Source organism: Phytophthora parasitica, assembly GCF_000247585.1.
Source record: "Phytophthora parasitica INRA-310 unplaced genomic scaffold supercont2.14, whole genome shotgun sequence".
Lineage (NCBI taxonomy): Eukaryota > Oomycota > Peronosporomycetes > Peronosporales > Peronosporaceae > Phytophthora > Phytophthora nicotianae.
Window position 1 is genome coordinate 530,557 of NW_008649000.1, and position 16,175 is coordinate 546,731.

At 49.6% G+C, this 16,175-nt stretch overlaps 7 protein-coding genes across 11 annotated transcripts; 3 read left to right on the top strand and 4 right to left on the bottom strand.

Annotated features, from left to right (window-relative positions):
* Nucleotides 1-106: 106 nt before the first annotated feature.
* On the top strand, nucleotides 107-1,175 carry PPTG_08523. Of its 2 annotated transcripts, XM_008902637.1 has the most exons (3): nucleotides 107-271; nucleotides 360-809; nucleotides 873-1,175. In XM_008902637.1, exons 1-3 carry the CDS (start codon nucleotides 170-172, stop codon nucleotides 912-914), a joined length of 594 nt encoding a protein of 197 aa, XP_008900885.1. In that variant the 5' UTR covers nucleotides 107-169; the 3' UTR covers nucleotides 915-1,175. The 2 variants fall into 2 exon arrangements, with proteins under 2 accessions (XP_008900885.1, XP_008900886.1); XM_008902638.1 differs by lacking the exon at nucleotides 873-1,175 and having other exon boundaries at nucleotides 360-871.
* PPTG_08524 (hypothetical protein) lies at nucleotides 945-2,282 on the bottom strand (the record flags this gene model as incomplete). The annotated part of the gene is made up of 2 exons (XM_008902639.1): nucleotides 945-1,137; nucleotides 1,201-2,282. The coding sequence occupies 2 exons, from the start codon at nucleotides 2,280-2,282 to the stop codon at nucleotides 1,071-1,073; spliced, it is 1,149 nt and encodes a 382-aa protein (XP_008900887.1). The 3' UTR covers nucleotides 945-1,070.
* Nucleotides 2,283-2,350: 68 nt separating this feature from the next.
* Nucleotides 2,351-3,578, bottom strand: PPTG_08525 (hypothetical protein). Of its 4 annotated transcripts, XM_008902641.1 has the most exons (5): nucleotides 3,466-3,578; nucleotides 3,202-3,338; nucleotides 2,951-3,135; nucleotides 2,744-2,890; nucleotides 2,351-2,663 (listed from the first exon to the last, which is right to left on the bottom strand). In XM_008902641.1, exons 1-5 carry the CDS (start codon nucleotides 3,511-3,513, stop codon nucleotides 2,509-2,511), a joined length of 672 nt encoding a protein of 223 aa, XP_008900889.1. In that variant the 5' UTR covers nucleotides 3,514-3,578; the 3' UTR covers nucleotides 2,351-2,508. The 4 variants fall into 4 exon arrangements, with proteins under 4 accessions (XP_008900889.1, XP_008900890.1, XP_008900891.1 ...); XM_008902642.1 differs by having other exon boundaries at nucleotides 2,351-2,890; XM_008902643.1 differs by having other exon boundaries at nucleotides 2,744-3,135.
* Nucleotides 3,474-4,760, top strand: PPTG_08526 (hypothetical protein). Its single transcript, XM_008902644.1, has one exon. It carries the CDS (start codon nucleotides 3,664-3,666, stop codon nucleotides 4,702-4,704), a length of 1,041 nt encoding a protein of 346 aa, XP_008900892.1. The 5' UTR covers nucleotides 3,474-3,663; the 3' UTR covers nucleotides 4,705-4,760.
* Nucleotides 3,939-6,415, bottom strand: PPTG_08527 (hypothetical protein). The gene has a single exon (XM_008902645.1). The coding sequence runs from the start codon at nucleotides 6,257-6,259 to the stop codon at nucleotides 5,012-5,014; it is 1,248 nt and encodes a 415-aa protein (XP_008900893.1). The 5' UTR covers nucleotides 6,260-6,415; the 3' UTR covers nucleotides 3,939-5,011.
* A 407-nt stretch (nucleotides 6,416-6,822) lies between these two features.
* On the bottom strand, nucleotides 6,823-8,570 carry PPTG_08528 (hypothetical protein). Its single transcript, XM_008902646.1, has one exon. It carries the CDS (start codon nucleotides 8,533-8,535, stop codon nucleotides 6,919-6,921), a length of 1,617 nt encoding a protein of 538 aa, XP_008900894.1. The 5' UTR covers nucleotides 8,536-8,570; the 3' UTR covers nucleotides 6,823-6,918.
* A 6,894-nt stretch (nucleotides 8,571-15,464) lies between these two features.
* PPTG_22255 (hypothetical protein) lies at nucleotides 15,465-15,839 on the top strand (the record flags this gene model as incomplete). Its single annotated transcript, XM_008902838.1, has 2 exons — nucleotides 15,465-15,479; nucleotides 15,672-15,839. 2 exons carry the CDS (start codon nucleotides 15,465-15,467, stop codon nucleotides 15,837-15,839), a joined length of 183 nt encoding a protein of 60 aa, XP_008901086.1.
* Nucleotides 15,840-16,175: the final 336 nt, after the last annotated feature.

Here is a 16,175-nt window from a genome sequence, read left to right on the forward strand (position 1 = left end):
CAACTTTGTGACTTGGGCATTTTTGGCACTTCAACATTGCATTATCTACCAATCAATAAGTTTGGAGCTCTTTCAACGAATCCTAATGCATAATGTAACTGGATTGGGTAAAAGTCCGCATACAGGATCTCACTAGATCCACAACGTAAAGAGGGAGAAACAAAACAAAATGGACTCGATCTTCGGCATCGTGGGTAAGGACTTCGTGCTGCTGGCCGCTGACTGCAAGGTGGCGCGCAGCATCCTGGTGTATAAAGATGACGAAGATAAGGTGCGTATCTCCTGCAATTATCGCGCTCTATTTCCCACTCTACGCCTCGTAATTCGCCATCTAACTTTCTATCGTCACTAATTACCAGTCCATTAACCTGGACGATCACAAAGTGATGGTCACATCGGGTCCGCAGAGCGACCGCTTGGCCTTTGGCGAGTACATTCAGAAGAACATGAAGCTCTACGAGCTGCGCAACGGCGTGACGCTCAACGGTCCAGCCACCGCCAACTACGTGCGCGGCGAGCTAGCGCGTTTCCTGCGCCGCTCCCCGTACCAGGTGAACCTGCTTATCGGCGCCGTGGATACCACGCCAGAGCAGAAGGCCGACCCTAGTCTGCACTGGATCGACTACCTCGGCTCCATGGTCAAGGTGAACTTTGGAGCACACGGCTATGGTGCGCACTTCTGCCTGTCCATCTTCGACCGCGAGTGGAAGCCGGACATGACGCTGGATGAGGCCAAAGAGGTGCTTAAGAAGTGCCGCGCAGAGCTCGACATGCGCTTCCTCGTGCGCAACGGCCAATGGGCGTACACGGTACGAGATACAACGATTGTTGAAAGAATGAGCTGTTATTGACACTGCTGTTGTTCATTGCAGTTGATTGACGCGAGCGGCATCTCGCAGGTTAAGGTTGAGTAGTTTGAAGATGGCTACACAATACAGAAGAGAGGGGTGCTGCATAATTGAATGCTAATAGGCACACTTTCTGCAGTATTGAGGGCTTTACTCGAGAATTTCGAGTCGTTTATTGATTCAGTAGGTGCAAAAGAGTCCTCTTTATATTGACGTGGAGTCTCACGCACCACGGGACTTGCGTTCTTGTGCTTTCCGGCGGTTGTCGCGGTATCGACGCAGCTCCTCCCTGGTTAGCAAAACAATGGTTAGACAAGGAACTACTGCGTAGTACAGCAGGTCAGTAGCTTACTGTTTCTGCTGCCGTGCACGATCGATGTTTGGCTCAGGGAATTGATTCGACGATTCCTCGCCGTCTTTATCATCTTGCTCGCTTAATTCTTTCTGAGTAAGCAGGTCTTCACTTGCATTAGCTGACGGCGGATAATACTCGCTTGCAATCTTGATCCATTGTCGAGCTTTTTCTTCATGTTGATCTTTCCCGAATCGATCTTGACGCCACGCTGCGCTCTTTGGAACACCAATATCCTCGAATAGATCAGCTCCTGCTGGCACGAATAATGGTTTGGCGGGATCGACCTCTTTACTGGCACCTCGAGCCATGGCTCGGAACGCAAACCCCTTCATGATTGATCGGAATTGTGTCACGAGGTTCTTGTCCTTCATACTGGTGAACAGGACGCTGGCTCCGTACATATGTGAGAGATACCTTACTGCCTGAGTGATCCCTTTGCGCTTGATTGAGTCCTCGTCTCGAAACGTGTCGTATTTGTTGCCTACTACCAGTACTGGCAAAGGTAAAGGTGCGACTTCATCCCTGTCTGGGTGTCCGTTGCCATACCGTGCCATGGCGTCGTGTTTAAGCGCATCAACAGCGAACTTGTCCACTGGATTCTTCTCTTTAGCCTTCAGAACCTCTTTTACAACTGTGTAAAGTGTGGTTAACCACTTCACCAATGCCGCCACGACGTCTCCAGGAGCCGACAGATCCAGTACAATCACCAGCGCCCCATTCAAGACACGCTCCGGTCCTAGTGGGACTTTGATCATTTCGTTTACACATTTGGTACTCGCTAATTCCCACATGTGCGCTACTGACGGTCGTCCAGCAGTACGCAGTCGAACGAACACGTAGTCTAACGCGGTGGTTGGCTTGATCTCCTCGGCTTTTGATGAATTGCGGAAATTGGCTGTGAGTGAGGTTTTGCCAGATCCACGAGGACCGACAATTAGTGTAAAGGTGTCACGCTCCTCAGGTGTTGGGACAGCCATAAGTTTCTCGACTGCTTCGCCTTCAGCACCATCCGCTGCTTTTGGTGGCTTCTTGGTTGAGTCCTCCGTGGAGATCACGGTCCAGATATCCTTGGAGGCCATGACTTCAATGCTACAGCTCTTTTGATCTAGCCCAGTGGACGTGATAGTCGAGAGATCGCGTCCCGACCTTTCATGCGCAATAATAACTCGACAACTAGAGCATTACAGGCAGGTACAGCAAGTTCACTCAATCGATCTCGAATTTAATAGTTCTTCTAGGTAATATCTCCTTCAGTATGCCGAGCAACACCATTGCTCAACTTCTGGAACTCTGCTGTTGCCTAATCTAAAAGAACTTGATGTAAATAACGAGCAGCACGAAGAGCGCGACAGCGACGATGGGGCCGTATTGGCGGTAGATGGCCTGCATCCGCAGCTTCTTGGCCCCCCACTTGAGGTCCTTTGATCTGTCCGCCAAGTTCGACGAGATACGCGAAACATCTGACAACAAGCACAGCAACCACCCAGAGAGAGGATCGTCAGCAACAACCTTGCCTTTCCTAACAACATTTGGAACATACGTTCGACACGCTCGCCGCGGTTGAGAACCTCCTGGATGTTCTTGCGCATGATATTGTGGATATCAGCCAGGTCGTCGTTCAGGCGGTGCATGTTCTGCGAAGAGCTGGGATCGGCGTACTCCTTGCGCTTCTTCTGGATAAACTTGTCTGTAGTATCACAATACTTATGAACAACTAGAGCCACCAGCAGAAAACTCGCTTTCTTACCGAACTTGATGAATGCGTAGGGCCTCGCGACAGTCGTGACGACGTCACGCCAGTTGCTGCCGCTGTCGCGTTCCAGTTCCTCCACAAAGCCTGCGTGCACTTCTTCTAGATACAAGAAGGCCAGACGCTTAGGGAACCCTCGATCCGCCAGCGTCAAATAGCACACGCCCTCCTGGATCAGGTAGCTGTATAGTATCAAACAACATAACGTTTAGAGGCTACTAACTGACGTTCTTCTCGCGCTAACGTACTGGAAGGTGTAGGCGCCCGACTCGATGCTGCACTTGGTGGGCGAGCGTTGATCCAATCGCTTCATTATCTGTTTAGCCTGTTGCTTATACGTGTCCAGGTTTCCGTTCGCGTCACCAATAGACTCCATGGACGCGACCTGCAGAATAATATCACCCCAAGGTGAGCCATTATGCTACATTTACTGTTGATAGAAAGATATCTGCGCAACCAAACTTGCGCCGGGTGATGCTAAAATATCCCTTTGCCAAGGGAGAGGTACGTACCAGCAACATGCCGTCCGAGACGCGCGCAACGAAGGTGATGATCGGCATGATGGCACACGAGCTTTTAGTGTCTTGTCTTCAATTGGCTTCGTGGCACCTTTCTACTTTCACTCTTATTTGAGAGTATTAAAAACCGTTTCTAATTAATTCGGAGTACTGGATTCTAATGTGACGCACACTAATAATCCGCTAAGCAAGATGGCGACTGGACCGTCGTACTCGGCGGCGCAGGTGAACAACTGCGCGTTCGCGGCTTGGTATCCGCAGCTTAAACGCGTGTGCATCAAAGGTGAAGTGGTTCCTCTACCGACTGAGTTCGTATCTTTGCTGCTAGCGGACGGAGTGACGCTCCCATCGGCTCCTGTAGCGTCTGGGATCGTAGATGAAGATGATGACGAAGAAGTAGATGCTGCCAGCGCGCTTACAGACGATCAACTCGCTGTCATCTCTTCAGTTAAAAGGAAGGTGGAGAAGGTGTTGCAGGATTTTGGCGGCAAACTCTTCCCAAAGACCAATTGGAGTGCACCACGTGACGCTGCGTGGATGCTCGGTTCACTCAAGTGCACGAACTTCGAGGACATATTTTTGCTGCTCCAGGCCTCAGACTTTGTCGTACACGACCTCACGCAGCCTTATATTGGCTGCAGTGGTGAGAATACCGAGAATTCGCCGACAGAAAGCTACCTGGTGCTCAAAAAGTGGTGCAATTTCCTGGACTCGATGCTGTTCCGGTGCTTTGTCGTCGGTCGCCGTCTCGTGGCTGTGTCGCAGCGTAATTGTGACGAGTTTTACGAGTTCTTGCCAGACCAGCAGGACGAGCTCTGTGAGCTGCTGTACGAGTTCTACAAGAAGAACTTCCGCAAGGCTGAAGGCGAGTTCTTATTCCCGGACCCTAACTACAGTTTTGATGTTTATGTGGACAAGCGTCACCGCGTCTACCTGCTGGACATCAACGTGTTCGGTGCAGTTACGGATACGCTGCTCTTCTCATGGGAAGAGCTGCTGGAGTTCCAGACTGAGAGCCCAGCGACGCCGCAGGATACAGAAGACGAGCACCATGTGGTCGACTTCCGGGTGGTTGAGTCCAAGAAGGGAATCCGTGCGAACCCTCTGAGCGGGTATCGAGCACCAACGGATCTAGTAGATCACCTCGCAGGTGGAGCTGGCTTTGAAGCCTTCATTGAACAAGTCAAACGCGACAACGCCGCTGATAGTGATAGTAGTGACGAGGAGAGTTAGAGATTGGTAAATTAGAAAAACATTCCGTGTTGTTGGATAATGTCTTTCGTCTTTGCCTTCGTCTGATCTTTTTACATCAGATCTGGTCTTTAAAAATCAACATTCGTCCTGCCTTGCGTGTGCTAAACTAGATGCTCCATTCTCTTCTGGAAGCAAGCAGCAGCTCATACCAACCAACCAAATATGTACGCACATTCAACCACTTTCACAATCTACAGAACCGACGACACAGAAGAAGACTGCGCTCGTCTTGATCTCTGTGTGTCGCCGCTCACTGTTACATAGTTTAATCTCGTCAAAAATCGACTTAGAGCTCGTACGAGCCACGAGCCGAGTCGTTGTCATCGTGGTGGTCCGGGAAGTCGTCGCTCTTGTTGTTGCTGTGGCCGCTGAGCTGGCTGCTCTGGTCTGCATCGACGTTGTGGGTCGACGAGAGCTCGTAGCTGTTACGGCTGCTGTTGCGCGACGAGCGTGGAGACTCTTGAGCGCTCAGGTACGAGTCGTTGTCCTTGGGTTCCATGGCGCTCAGCCACAGATTCGTGCCGTTCGTAGCGTTGGGGTTACCAGGGTCCGTCTGCACTGAGTCCACGTTGCTCTCCAGTCGGTTCATCGAGTCCGGCGACGTCGCTGCGTTGTCGTAGAACTGAGAATAGGCGACACCTGCTGCCACGGTGTCTGCCGGGGGCGTTCGTGTATTCGATCCGCTAGCCGAGGCACCAGTTGCCCCCATTGCTCGCGGGTTGTACGAGTTCTGTGCGGTGAAAGCGCCTGGTGTGGGGTTGTAGCCCTTGTCCATGGAAAGCTCGAAGGGAGAGAGCGGGTCGTCGTCCGCCTCGCGTCTTCTGCGAATGATACACATGACGATCGTAGCAATGATGGCCACAGCAGCGACGATACCCACCACGATACCAATCACGGCGCCTGTACTCATGCTAGAGTCTGACGACGTGTCTGTGCCTGCGCTGGCGCTCGAGCCTGAGTTGGACGTTGTCGCATTATCAGTAGCTGACGGCGTAGTTGTCGTGTCCGATGAGGTGGACGACGTCGTCGACGCGGCAGTAGGAGCCGCCGTGGTCGAAGACGGCGTATCCGTCGTCTGCGTTGTCGATGTAGGCGTGGCCGTTGTCGCTTCGGGCGTGGCGGTGGTCGACGTCGGTGTGGCGGTTGTAGCCTCCGGCGTGTCGGTGGTCTCTGTGGTCGTCGTTGGCGTGGCCGTCGTAGGCGTGGGGGCGTCCGTGGTAGGCGTAGGTGTCGCTGTCGTTGGCGTCGGAGCGGTAGTCGTTGGCGTCGCTGTTGTCGGGGTTGGCGACGTGGTAGTCGGCGTGGCTGTGGTCGGCGTCGGTTCCGTGGTCGTAGGGGCCTCGGTAGTGCCGCTGCCGCTGGTCTGTAGGTGTCTCCTTAGCGACGGTGTCAACTTGACCTCTTGGCCCACGACGGGCGCGAAACCTGCTTCGTCGCTGAGGCCAGCGACTTCCTGAGAGGCGACAATCGTGAGGCCTGATGTGGCCACGCACGCGACGGCGAGCGCCGAGGCGAGCACGGGGTAGAGCTTCATGACGGGCAGAGAACCTGAGTAGACGGGGAATGTGAAGCGCTCCTGTTCCAGATCTCGCCGAAGACTTGGAGTCACTATGGGCAAGAACAGAACGAAGCTTGAGCGCGGAACCTCCGAATAAAGTGAGAATGGCTGTGAACGACAGCAGCAGACGTGTTTTTCGTGTGTGGTACACAAGAGGGGAAGGGAACGGCCATTACTCACGCCTGGCGTTCATCGTTTTCTGTCACGTGGCGCGCAGAAACGGCCCATATACAACACTTTCTCAGAAACCAAATTTGGACGACCATTTCGGACCATTTCTAAACATATTTTATAGCAAGATGCCTATTTCCATGTGCTGTAGGAAGCCCTGAGACTTTAAGTGCAACGTGTATGCTATGCATGGTGACGTCGCTACGGAAATGGTGAGCTCCTTAATAGCGAAACGACGAAAACGGCAAGTTATCGTTTCCGTTTCAGGTTACCACTTCAACATACATGTACATTCTTCTCTATGGAAAACGTCGTCCACTGCACCCATCTCGACAACCGGTCCATCGATAACTACTACTTGCATTAGTGCCAGCAAGTGAAGCGACAATGTGTTGATTAAGTGTTCAGCGTTGTCTTTATTACAACCTCGCTACTCAGCACTTCCTGCTGCTCTCTTTGCTGTCCTACCGACGGTATCTGTGACGCTTGAAGTTGAAATAGAGATGAAGGACACCGCGCTCGAACACGCTTTTGAAGCCGCGCTTGTGCGAGTATTCCCACTCGCGGTTGACGATCTTGAACGCAATATCCTGGTATGGGGGACCAGCAGAAAAGCGAATGATGCAGAACTCGTCCGAGTTGGTCTTTTCCAAGAAGAAACGCGGGGCTGTTTGCTTGTCAATGAGGTCAGGATAGAAGAGATTGAACTTGTAGCCCTGCACCGACTTGGGCGGCGGGTTATCACGGTCGTAGTGCGTCTGGTTGTACTTGTTCCAGTCGTAGCCTGTCTTGACGCGGTTAAAGTAGCGAGGCTTACGCGGTTGGTACTTCTCGCTCCAGCGCGGCGTCACCTTCGAGTCAGCCAGCACCACTTCTTCCGACGCTCCAAGTCTCTCTTCTTCTTCATCCAGACCCTTGCGAGCAAATTCCTTTTCCATCTCACGTGCCTCACGTCCAGCGTCGCGTCCGTCCTCGTCCACTACGCCGTGCTTCTCGTCTTCAGCTGCACGAGCTGCTGCCTCCTCGGCAGTGCGTCTCTCATGTTCTTCCATTAGATCAGCCAACTTGGTCAACATCTCTTCATGCAACTCGGTGAGTCTTGCACGAGCCTGGTACACTTGGATCTGCTGCGTCACTTCCTCCCAGAAGTCGACATCTACTCCTGTCGCCCCATTCGATGCACTGGCAATAGTCTCCTTCACTTCGCCTTGCAACTTAATCAATTCCTGCTTATCCTTTCCGTCCAGCATCTCCTCAATCGTCTCATTCACCGAGTCGTGGATCGCTCCTCTGCCTGCTTGTCCTTCACTCTGGGACTTCTTTAAGCGTCGAATACGATCGTCACACACGAGTCTCATTAACTTCCAGAATTCAGCGTTGTGTCCTCCATTCCCGCTTTCCTCGAGCTCTTCATAGGTACGAACATCTTCCTGTAGCTCTTTGAGTTCATCCATAGACAGCACCTCTACAACGGCGTGCGGTCGTCTATGCTCCACCCTAATGCGTCCGATCTCCTTCTTGAAGAACTCATCTTCATCGTCCGCGCCGTGCTTAGCCGATACTAACAGTAAGTTCTTGGCCAGTAAGTCTACTGGTTTCTCACGGTTGGCGCGGATCCGCAACTGGCTGCGCACTTTAGCCTGCTTGAGGTGAAATTGCTCCTCTTTCTGTTGCCAATCCTCGTACTGTTCGGCGTCTTTCAGGCGCATCTCCTCACTCTTGAGCCGCTCCATCTCTTCTCGCTCGGCCTCGCGCTCCTCGCGACGTTTTCGAGCTTTACGGATCTCATCTACACGTCGTAGCTGCTGCTTTTTAAGTTCCCTCGCCGTGGGTTTCTCCTTGCCCTTGTCCTCATATTTTTTGCCCCACACGAAGGGCTGGCTCAGACTTGAGTCCCCAAACGGGTTCGTCTCGTCCGAATAGCCCAAGCTAGCCAGCATCTTAGCAGATTTTTTGTGCGCCTTGCGCTCAGCACGCGTCTCCGCATCACTGTCAGAGTCCGAGTAGTGGCGATGGCGCTTTTTGTGCTTCCTTTTGCCGTCGTGACGACGGCGCCGCGGCTCGTCATCCGAGCGAGCCATCTTTGGTGAGATGGTAGACAAGAAGATTGTGTTTTGTACACAAGTAAAAAAGCTTTCAAACTGGCCAGTTATGAAAGTCATTTTTTTTAGCGAAAAACTTGCAAATAAATAAATAAAGGGGGGGGGGGGAAACTAAAATGATTCGTTTTGGGGACCGTTGCTGTGTTACTTAACCCTTTCACTATCGACAAAAATTGTACGCTGTTATTAATACATGTCCGCAGCAGACCTGCAACTGGATACATAAGCATTACTGATTGGTAGAAACTCTCCCAGCGGGGTTTAGGTCTACAGCTCACAAGGACAAACAGGTCCTCACTGGACCCGTATCAACACATCTCCGTAGCATTACTGCTTAAGACATAATAGTGTGTGGCCCCGTGATTACCACAAATTTTCACTTCTCTCATTGTCAATCATTATTTTGCACTATTCTGGCAGTGGACATATCTGAACTACTGAACAACAACGACGATGGAGCCGACTGGGAATTCGAGACTTCTGATATTGAGGAGGTGGAAGACAGCGCTGCCGCCGTCCTGTCAAACGAGGAGGTGGACATCGCAACAGAATCAGATAGCGAATCAGCGTCATCAACTGAGGAAACGATGCCAATATTTGGCAGAACTGACAACGCGTATGTAAATGGAATCATCCAGAACAGCGGGCTACACATTATACGGAACGGAGAAGTGAGTGCTGATAACAAAAATCGAGGTGAGCTGAGTCTTTTCTCGATTTTCTTCACGAGAAAATTCAGAGATTCGCTACACGTTTGGACCAACTCAATGCTAAAAGATAAAGGGAAACCTGAAGCCACTGTCTACGAACTCGATGCCTATCTAGGGTTGGAGATTGCCATGAGTTTCAACCCTGTTACAGAGATCAAGGAGCTCTGGTCGCGTAAGTTATTTATGGGCCAATCCGACTTCGCGTTGACCATGCCAAGGAATCGGTTTGAGAGCATTAGAGCGCGTTTTCAGGTTCACGCACCAGATAGTGCCCCTGTTGGCCATCGAGAATAGGATCCACTATGGCACAGCCGGCGCCTTATGGCTCAGATCCAGGAAAAGTCCGCTGCAATTGCAGTACCCGTAGGGGCTGTGAGCCTCGACGAGAACACAGTTCGCACCAAAGCTCGATCGGCCGCGAAGACTTTCATGCCTTCGAAGCCAGATAAATATGGTGTTCGCTTTTACGCTGTGGTGGGATGGGAGATTTTATATGCGTACACAGTGTGGGATAACGGATCTGGTAACCGAACGAGAACGTCTCCTGCAGCGAGATACGTCGGGTTGATTCCTGGGCTACGCTCGGCACTATTCAGGACACTCGATCGTGCCGACATTCCCATGGATCGAAAAGATGCTAGCGCGCTCTGGGTCGCAATGTGTCGCCACCTCACTAAAACACATCAGGCAACGAGTGGCCACCGGCTGCTAGTTTGTGATAATTTTTATACGAGGCACAACTTGGCAAAGACGCTATCGGCATTTACTGATGGTGGGATGAAGATGTTGGGTACGGTGCGAATATCGCTGCAGGGTAAGTCGAATGCAATGGAATTAGAAGCGACTAAAACTAGGATTGACAAAGCTGAACGGGGTTCATGGGGGATGGTTGCGGCGGTAGACGTGCCATCGGACTGGTAGAGGCAACAAGAGAAGCATAACAGAGCTCAGAAGAAATTACCGCCGCACCAGAAGACGCAGTATATAGCACCGATGGCTATCGCTCCTAATGCGGGATACATCGTCTTTCGAGACAAGCTTACCGTAGTTTTCTACACGAACGACTTGGCTGGTACACCTTCTCAGCGTGTACAATCAGGTGACTCTCATGAAGCAATATGGCTATGTCGTGGGCTTGCCACTCTGCGGCGTTGGACACTTGACAGCGTGCTGCATCGCAAAACATTCCACGTCCCAGCAATGGCGGTCGCGTACAATTTGTTCATGAACGGTGTGGACAGAGTAGATCAAATCAGGAGCACCAATCCAATTTGCCTGAAGGAGCAGCGCCTATCAATGAGTATTTTGACATGGTCCTTGGATTTAGCGCTCGCTCATCAATGCGTATTCACTATTCAAAAAGGTTGCAGGACCTAAAGCAACGCGGGTGAAACTCCGCGACTTCAAGCAGAGAGTAGCCGAGCAGCTGACAGCTGAGCAGAGAGCCAAGATCGCGAAAGAGCGCCGCTGTGAGCCGTCACCTAGCAAGCCAATAGCAGAAGTCGTGGGGGGCGGTGATAACCTCCACGCAATAACGCCAAACTCACGACGGTATTCGACTGGAAAAGTTATGTGTTATCTATGCTCACTGTGGGGCTTCACGAAGAAAGCTCTGTTTGGATGTACGGGCTGTCATAGGGGGTTTCGGGTGGCATGTTTCAGTGCCTTCCACTACCGTCACGCACTGACACCAACCTCGCTCACGGTTCGCTCAGCACTGGATTCCGTTTGTTCCGCCGCGGGTGGTGATCCAACCGTACACACACGGCTGAAAAAGAACAGAACGATCACATATCTGAATGAGTTTGAGTTACCTAACGAAACAGAGTAACAACCGTATAATATACCTGACAGCGTTGTCGAGCCGCTGGATTCCTCGTTCCACACAAAAAAGGAAGGCGAATCCGTGTCTTCTTCGATAATTGGCCGTACTTCTTGTAGTAGTAGTGCTGACTTAGCGTTCGTGTCACTAGGCGAGAGGTAAGCCGTCTGTGACTGCACGTGAGCATGCGTAGTCTGCTTCCTGTAATGTCCCTGCTGTACTGGACCCACTCACACGGCTCGTCGTCGCAGTAGCGGCAGGTCCGCGAGGGGACTTCTCCAATGACCATCACGAGCTTGAAATTTTGAATTTTGAGGAGTACCGTAAGTTACTCTGCGTGCAAACACGTTGAACGCAGCTGATCATCAATAGGTTTTTTTAGTATGTACTTGTCGCTCATTGGACGATTTATGGGTACCAAACGGACCCCTAAAAAATATCTGGTAGTGAATGGGTTAACCCTTTCACTACCAGATAGTTTATGAGTACCGTAAACCACAGACTCAGTGAGACGCACGGCAGTGCAACTACTCGTAAAACGAATCACCGGCGAAAAAAGCTCAATAATCCTGAAATTGATAGTCATGACACCCCTTCCATTGTTAATAAAGTAACTTTACAAAAATAAGTTAAAAGAAAAAAAGCAACGTGTATTAATGCAGTTTTGTTACTCTTCGTCACAGACAACTGGATCTTCGGTACTATCAACAGCGTGGACACGGAAACAACCAGTAGCATCGCGTGGTCCAACCGGGACGATTTTAGCCCTCACGAATCCCTTGACAATTACTTCTTCTGGGATAGCACTCCACGCATCCGCAATGATGCGGGAGATCAATGCCCGCTTTTCTTGAGCTGTGCTCAGAAAGTCATTGTTAATGTGGTGTTGCAGATACAAAGTTCTAAATAGCATTACAATAGCAATTTAGACCAGTATTACCAAAGAGAATTTGAAAAAACCAAACGCACCTCACTCGATCTTTGCAAGCTTTCATGGCGGCAACATCCATGGTTGACTGATCCCAGTAATGCCTGGAGGCACAAACTTTACTTCGGCGCAGCACTCTTGTCGAAGTACGTAGCGTACAGACGCCATCTTATGCGCCTTCAGGTTATTCATCAGAGAGAGCTCGTAACCGGTTACCGAGGGCTTCCACACCTGCAGTACCGCTTTAAATTAATTAATTTAGAGCAGAAATTAAAAAGGAAATATAAAAATAAGTATCGAATTGGTTGTACGTACTCTCTCGATCCACTCCAGCATCACGTGCTCATTACAGAACGCCTTGCGCTGCACCGTATGCTCGACGTCATCTGTACCAAACGCAGGATCCCATACCTCCGTGGCTCGTGCACCAGGAACACCGGCAAATACGACAAATGGGTGGAGCTTGTGTCCGGTTACTGAAGCAGCTAGAAACACTGAGGCAAGGAAACTATTTACCGCACTCCCTATTATTAGAAATATTAAATGTTAGAAATCGAACAAACTGTAAGTAAAATAAAAAATAAAAATAATCGTGTGGATGTATATTGCCGTGTTATATACGGCAGCGTACTTAGAGGGGCCCGTTTCCCAGGCTAAGATGCCCTTCTCCTCAATTGTATGGTGGATTGAGTGCGAAAACATGTTCCCCACAACCTATTTGGCAAAAGTTGAGCTAATAAGCTAGCACAAAGAATTAATAATAATACCAATTGTCGATATGTCATTTGCGTACCTCCATATCGCTTCGTTTCTTTCTTTCTTTGTGAGTAATGCGGCGGATCGTCAAGCGGCTGCGTTTTAGAAACCGATGGATATGCATGAGGTTTGCCACACGCGTTCTGTCCTTGGAGAGCGTGGGAGTGTACTTGGTCAACGTCAACAGCAACCACTCCATTGAAACACACACCGACCTATTCTTTCGCATGTCGGCAATCCAGTCGAATAGCCTGCTTCTTCCATCGGTACAGTGTCGAACGATGAACAGAAAGCGCCTTTGATGTTGCAGTAACAGATTCCGCTTCGCTGAGATACTCGATTACCTAGGCAAAAGCTATTAAAGCTATATAATACAACTAATAGGTATTTAAGTTTGTAAACCTGAAGCTTCTTGTGATTCTCGTTTTTAGGTCTTCGTGGCATCTTAGATCGCGAAACTAAAGTGGGCGCGATGGCAGTGTGGCGGGAAGCACCCCGTCCAGTGGCGCGCATTGATCATACTTTTCACGGTGTAAAACGTTTTCTTGGGATTGTGAATTTTATTAACAACGAACTTTTTACGATTGTCTTATTCAGCCTGTGGCTTACGGTACAGCAGTGGCCACACTATGGGCCTGACCCGACTTAGTATCAGATTTAGGATGTAATCGCAATATCCGTTTTGTGTTACCTAACTAGTTAATATGCTTTTAGAAAGAAAAAAAGATGCTGCCACCACGATGGCCCTCCCTTTGGGATGGCTATCAGTCTGAGCTGCAATTTAGAAATATTTTGTGATACCTTTTCTTCAACTTGACGATCTTCGAGGACGATCAGCATTTCTACTTTCTCATTATGGATTGATTCGTGGAGAAAACATGCGTGTTATTGGGCTTGCAGATGTGTTTTCACAACAGCTGGATGGTGAAAGCCTTTAACCATGCATTGCCCTCGTCATTCTAATTCAACACGGCGAACCAAACACTTATGGAAAACTCCAACACGTTAGCTTTATGCGCAACAAAGATGTTCACCTATGTCCTTTTGGTTCTGAGATATTTTATCTATTTGAGAGATGTCATGTGAGTTGTGCACCATTTCCGAGCATTCGTTAATCTAAGGACTGGTACGACATTAATTTCTTACGCGGTAGAACAGAATTAAGTCAATCTCGTACGACACTCATTTAAGCTGCTATGAATATGAAGCTGTACTTAAAAAGCTGGGTTTGACGTTCAATAAGAAAACCTATATTAACTGACAACAGGGTGTACGTCAATTCGAAAGCGCAGATGTGGACATCTCGCAGACGCGCAGACATGGAAGGTGGGGTTGGGCACGGTGGATGCTGTGTACTCAGCCCCGCTCGCGACTGTATTATCTCGAACGCGCAGTCGTAGAACCACCAAATAACCTAAAAGCTAACATTTTTCCACTCCAAGAAATCCACAAATCAGAAGCGTCAAATGGAGAATGGGAACAAAATCTGGCGGCACGTGGAGTTTTAGAGCTTTTAGAGTACTTACGCACTGTCCTGCTCCAAGGTTCAGCCTTTTTTTTATTTGATCAGCTTCCATCTCGGATCCGTCAGAATGAAATATTTGGAGAACGTTTCCAGAAGTATACAGCTCAAGCTCTCTCATCTGCTCGGACCAATGAGAATCCAGTTGAAATACAGCTTCAGGTCGCAATACCACTACTAGCGCAACAAATACAAACACAACGTGAAGTGATCATGAACCAAACCATCGCGCTGTGACAGAGCTGGTTAAAAAAAAACTTAAAACGACGTTACCGCATTTCATCATGGTGAAATATCGTTCCCGTTAGTTCCTGTTCAAAAGCTCGATCGTGGGCCTATTACACAACACAACGATACGAACATTGCGATCTCAGCTTTGAATAATGCAGTTCGCAATCCGTCGACAACGCTGAGTGGCGAACTTACGCCAACTTATATGATGAGCCGTTGTGTTGCGACAGTTCGTGAACTTTGGGATGAATGGCATACGGCTTAGCAAATAATCCATCCATCGAAAATCTCGAGAAGCATTTGGCACAAAGTGGCGATCACCACCCAAATATTTTTCCAGACGATTGTGCGTTATAAAACACGTACGTGTAAGTAGTGGGCTGTCGGTAGAATCCGCCATCACGCGGTACGTGAACGTGGAGTCAAGAGCATAGACGCTTTTTCCAAATGGTTGAGCCGGAAGCATTAAATTAGCAATTTAATTAGTATCTAACGCGTGTAAACTTAAATTCTGCTTCGGTGACCTACAAACGGATACATACAATATATCAGTGACAAACCTGTTAGCTAAACTACATTTTAACTCTGAGACCGGCAAAGCCCTCCACTCAAACTTCCATTTTAACAGAGCATTACAGCAACCAGCACACATCCCTCCTGCTGCCGCCTTGATGAGCTGGTCTGATACACGGCATATCTACTTATTTCAGAGTTGTTGATTGGTGAGAAAAGGACTTGCCGCAGTAGCAGAGGTCTTTGCCGTGTGCATATACTTGTCTGAAGGAGAGGGTGGTGCCAGCTTCGATGGACTCCAGTGGGTGGACGCTACACAAACAACGATAAGGAAACACTAGCGAGCACAAGTGGTTAGTATCGACAGGCCAACAGGTCCTGCGCGAGTGTGTAGTCCCCAAGACTAGCGCCGTTATGGGCCACGCCATGCCGTATATGGGCGTACGCTTTAGTAAACTGCCAGTCCTGACTTTAGACCTAATATATTCAGATACCACAATGTGGTATCATTGTGGTATCTGAAGATATTTGGTGTTTTATTACACGTCGTGTAAAATAGCTGGTAGCTGCAGATAGCAGTGGATTGGGTCAGACCCAAATTCTCACCGTCTATTGGTGGAATTTGGACTGCAGAAGAACAAGTTTTTCATGTTCGAAGCATTTGAGCGCTCGCCGCGACGTATGGGAACGAATGGGCACGAATGCAGAATCCCGGTCGTCACAGCCGTCTCCAGCAGTGAGGGCCTGGCCAGACTCAAGGCCACTCGTTCGGCGGCGGTTGTGAACACAGCTCCACGTTGAGTGTTGCTGAGCAGAATATTGCAAAGTGAGTGAAACCGGTGGTGAAGCGAACAAGGAGTAGACGAACCTTCACAGCAAGTGCAGCACTGTGTGAAGACAATTGATGATGTTAGATTGGGTATACAGCCGGTGCACACAGCTTGACGTTTACGTGTACGGCGTAGATCAAACTAACGGCAGCAACTGCCCGAATGGATCACATTCTGGAGTAATTATGGAATTTTGTGTGTGTGTATGTATGTATGCATGTATGTGTGTGTAGGGGGGAGGTGGTGCCGCTGATGGCGACATGCCGGATGGTTGAAGATTGGTAGGTCCACATCGAGTTGTTCTCTG

Excerpts from the sequence above, each read along its gene's own strand:
- PPTG_08526 (XM_008902644.1), top strand. The coding sequence starts at position 3,664 with ATGGCGACTGGACCGTCGTACTCGGCGGCGCAGGTGAACAACTGCGCG.
- PPTG_08527 (XM_008902645.1), bottom strand. The coding sequence starts at position 6,259 with ATGAAGCTCTACCCCGTGCTCGCCTCGGCGCTCGCCGTCGCGTGCGTG.
- PPTG_08525 (XM_008902640.1), bottom strand. The coding sequence starts at position 3,513 with ATGCCGATCATCACCTTCGTTGCGCGCGTCTCGGACGGCATGTTGCTG. Across the intron at positions 3,339-3,465 it reads TCTCGGACGGCATGTTGCTG|GTCGCGTCCATGGAGTCTAT; the intron begins GTACGTACCTCT and ends ATTATTCTGCAG. Across the intron at positions 3,136-3,201 it reads TCGGGCGCCTACACCTTCCA|CTACCTGATCCAGGAGGGCG; the intron begins GTACGTTAGCGC and ends GATACTATACAG.
- PPTG_08528 (XM_008902646.1), bottom strand. The coding sequence starts at position 8,535 with ATGGCTCGCTCGGATGACGAGCCGCGGCGCCGTCGTCACGACGGCAAA.
- PPTG_08523 (XM_008902637.1), top strand. The coding sequence starts at position 170 with ATGGACTCGATCTTCGGCATCGTGGGTAAGGACTTCGTGCTGCTGGCC. Across the intron at positions 272-359 it reads ATAAAGATGACGAAGATAAG|TCCATTAACCTGGACGATCA; the intron begins GTGCGTATCTCC and ends ACTAATTACCAG. Across the intron at positions 810-872 it reads ACGGCCAATGGGCGTACACG|TTGATTGACGCGAGCGGCAT; the intron begins GTACGAGATACA and ends TGTTCATTGCAG.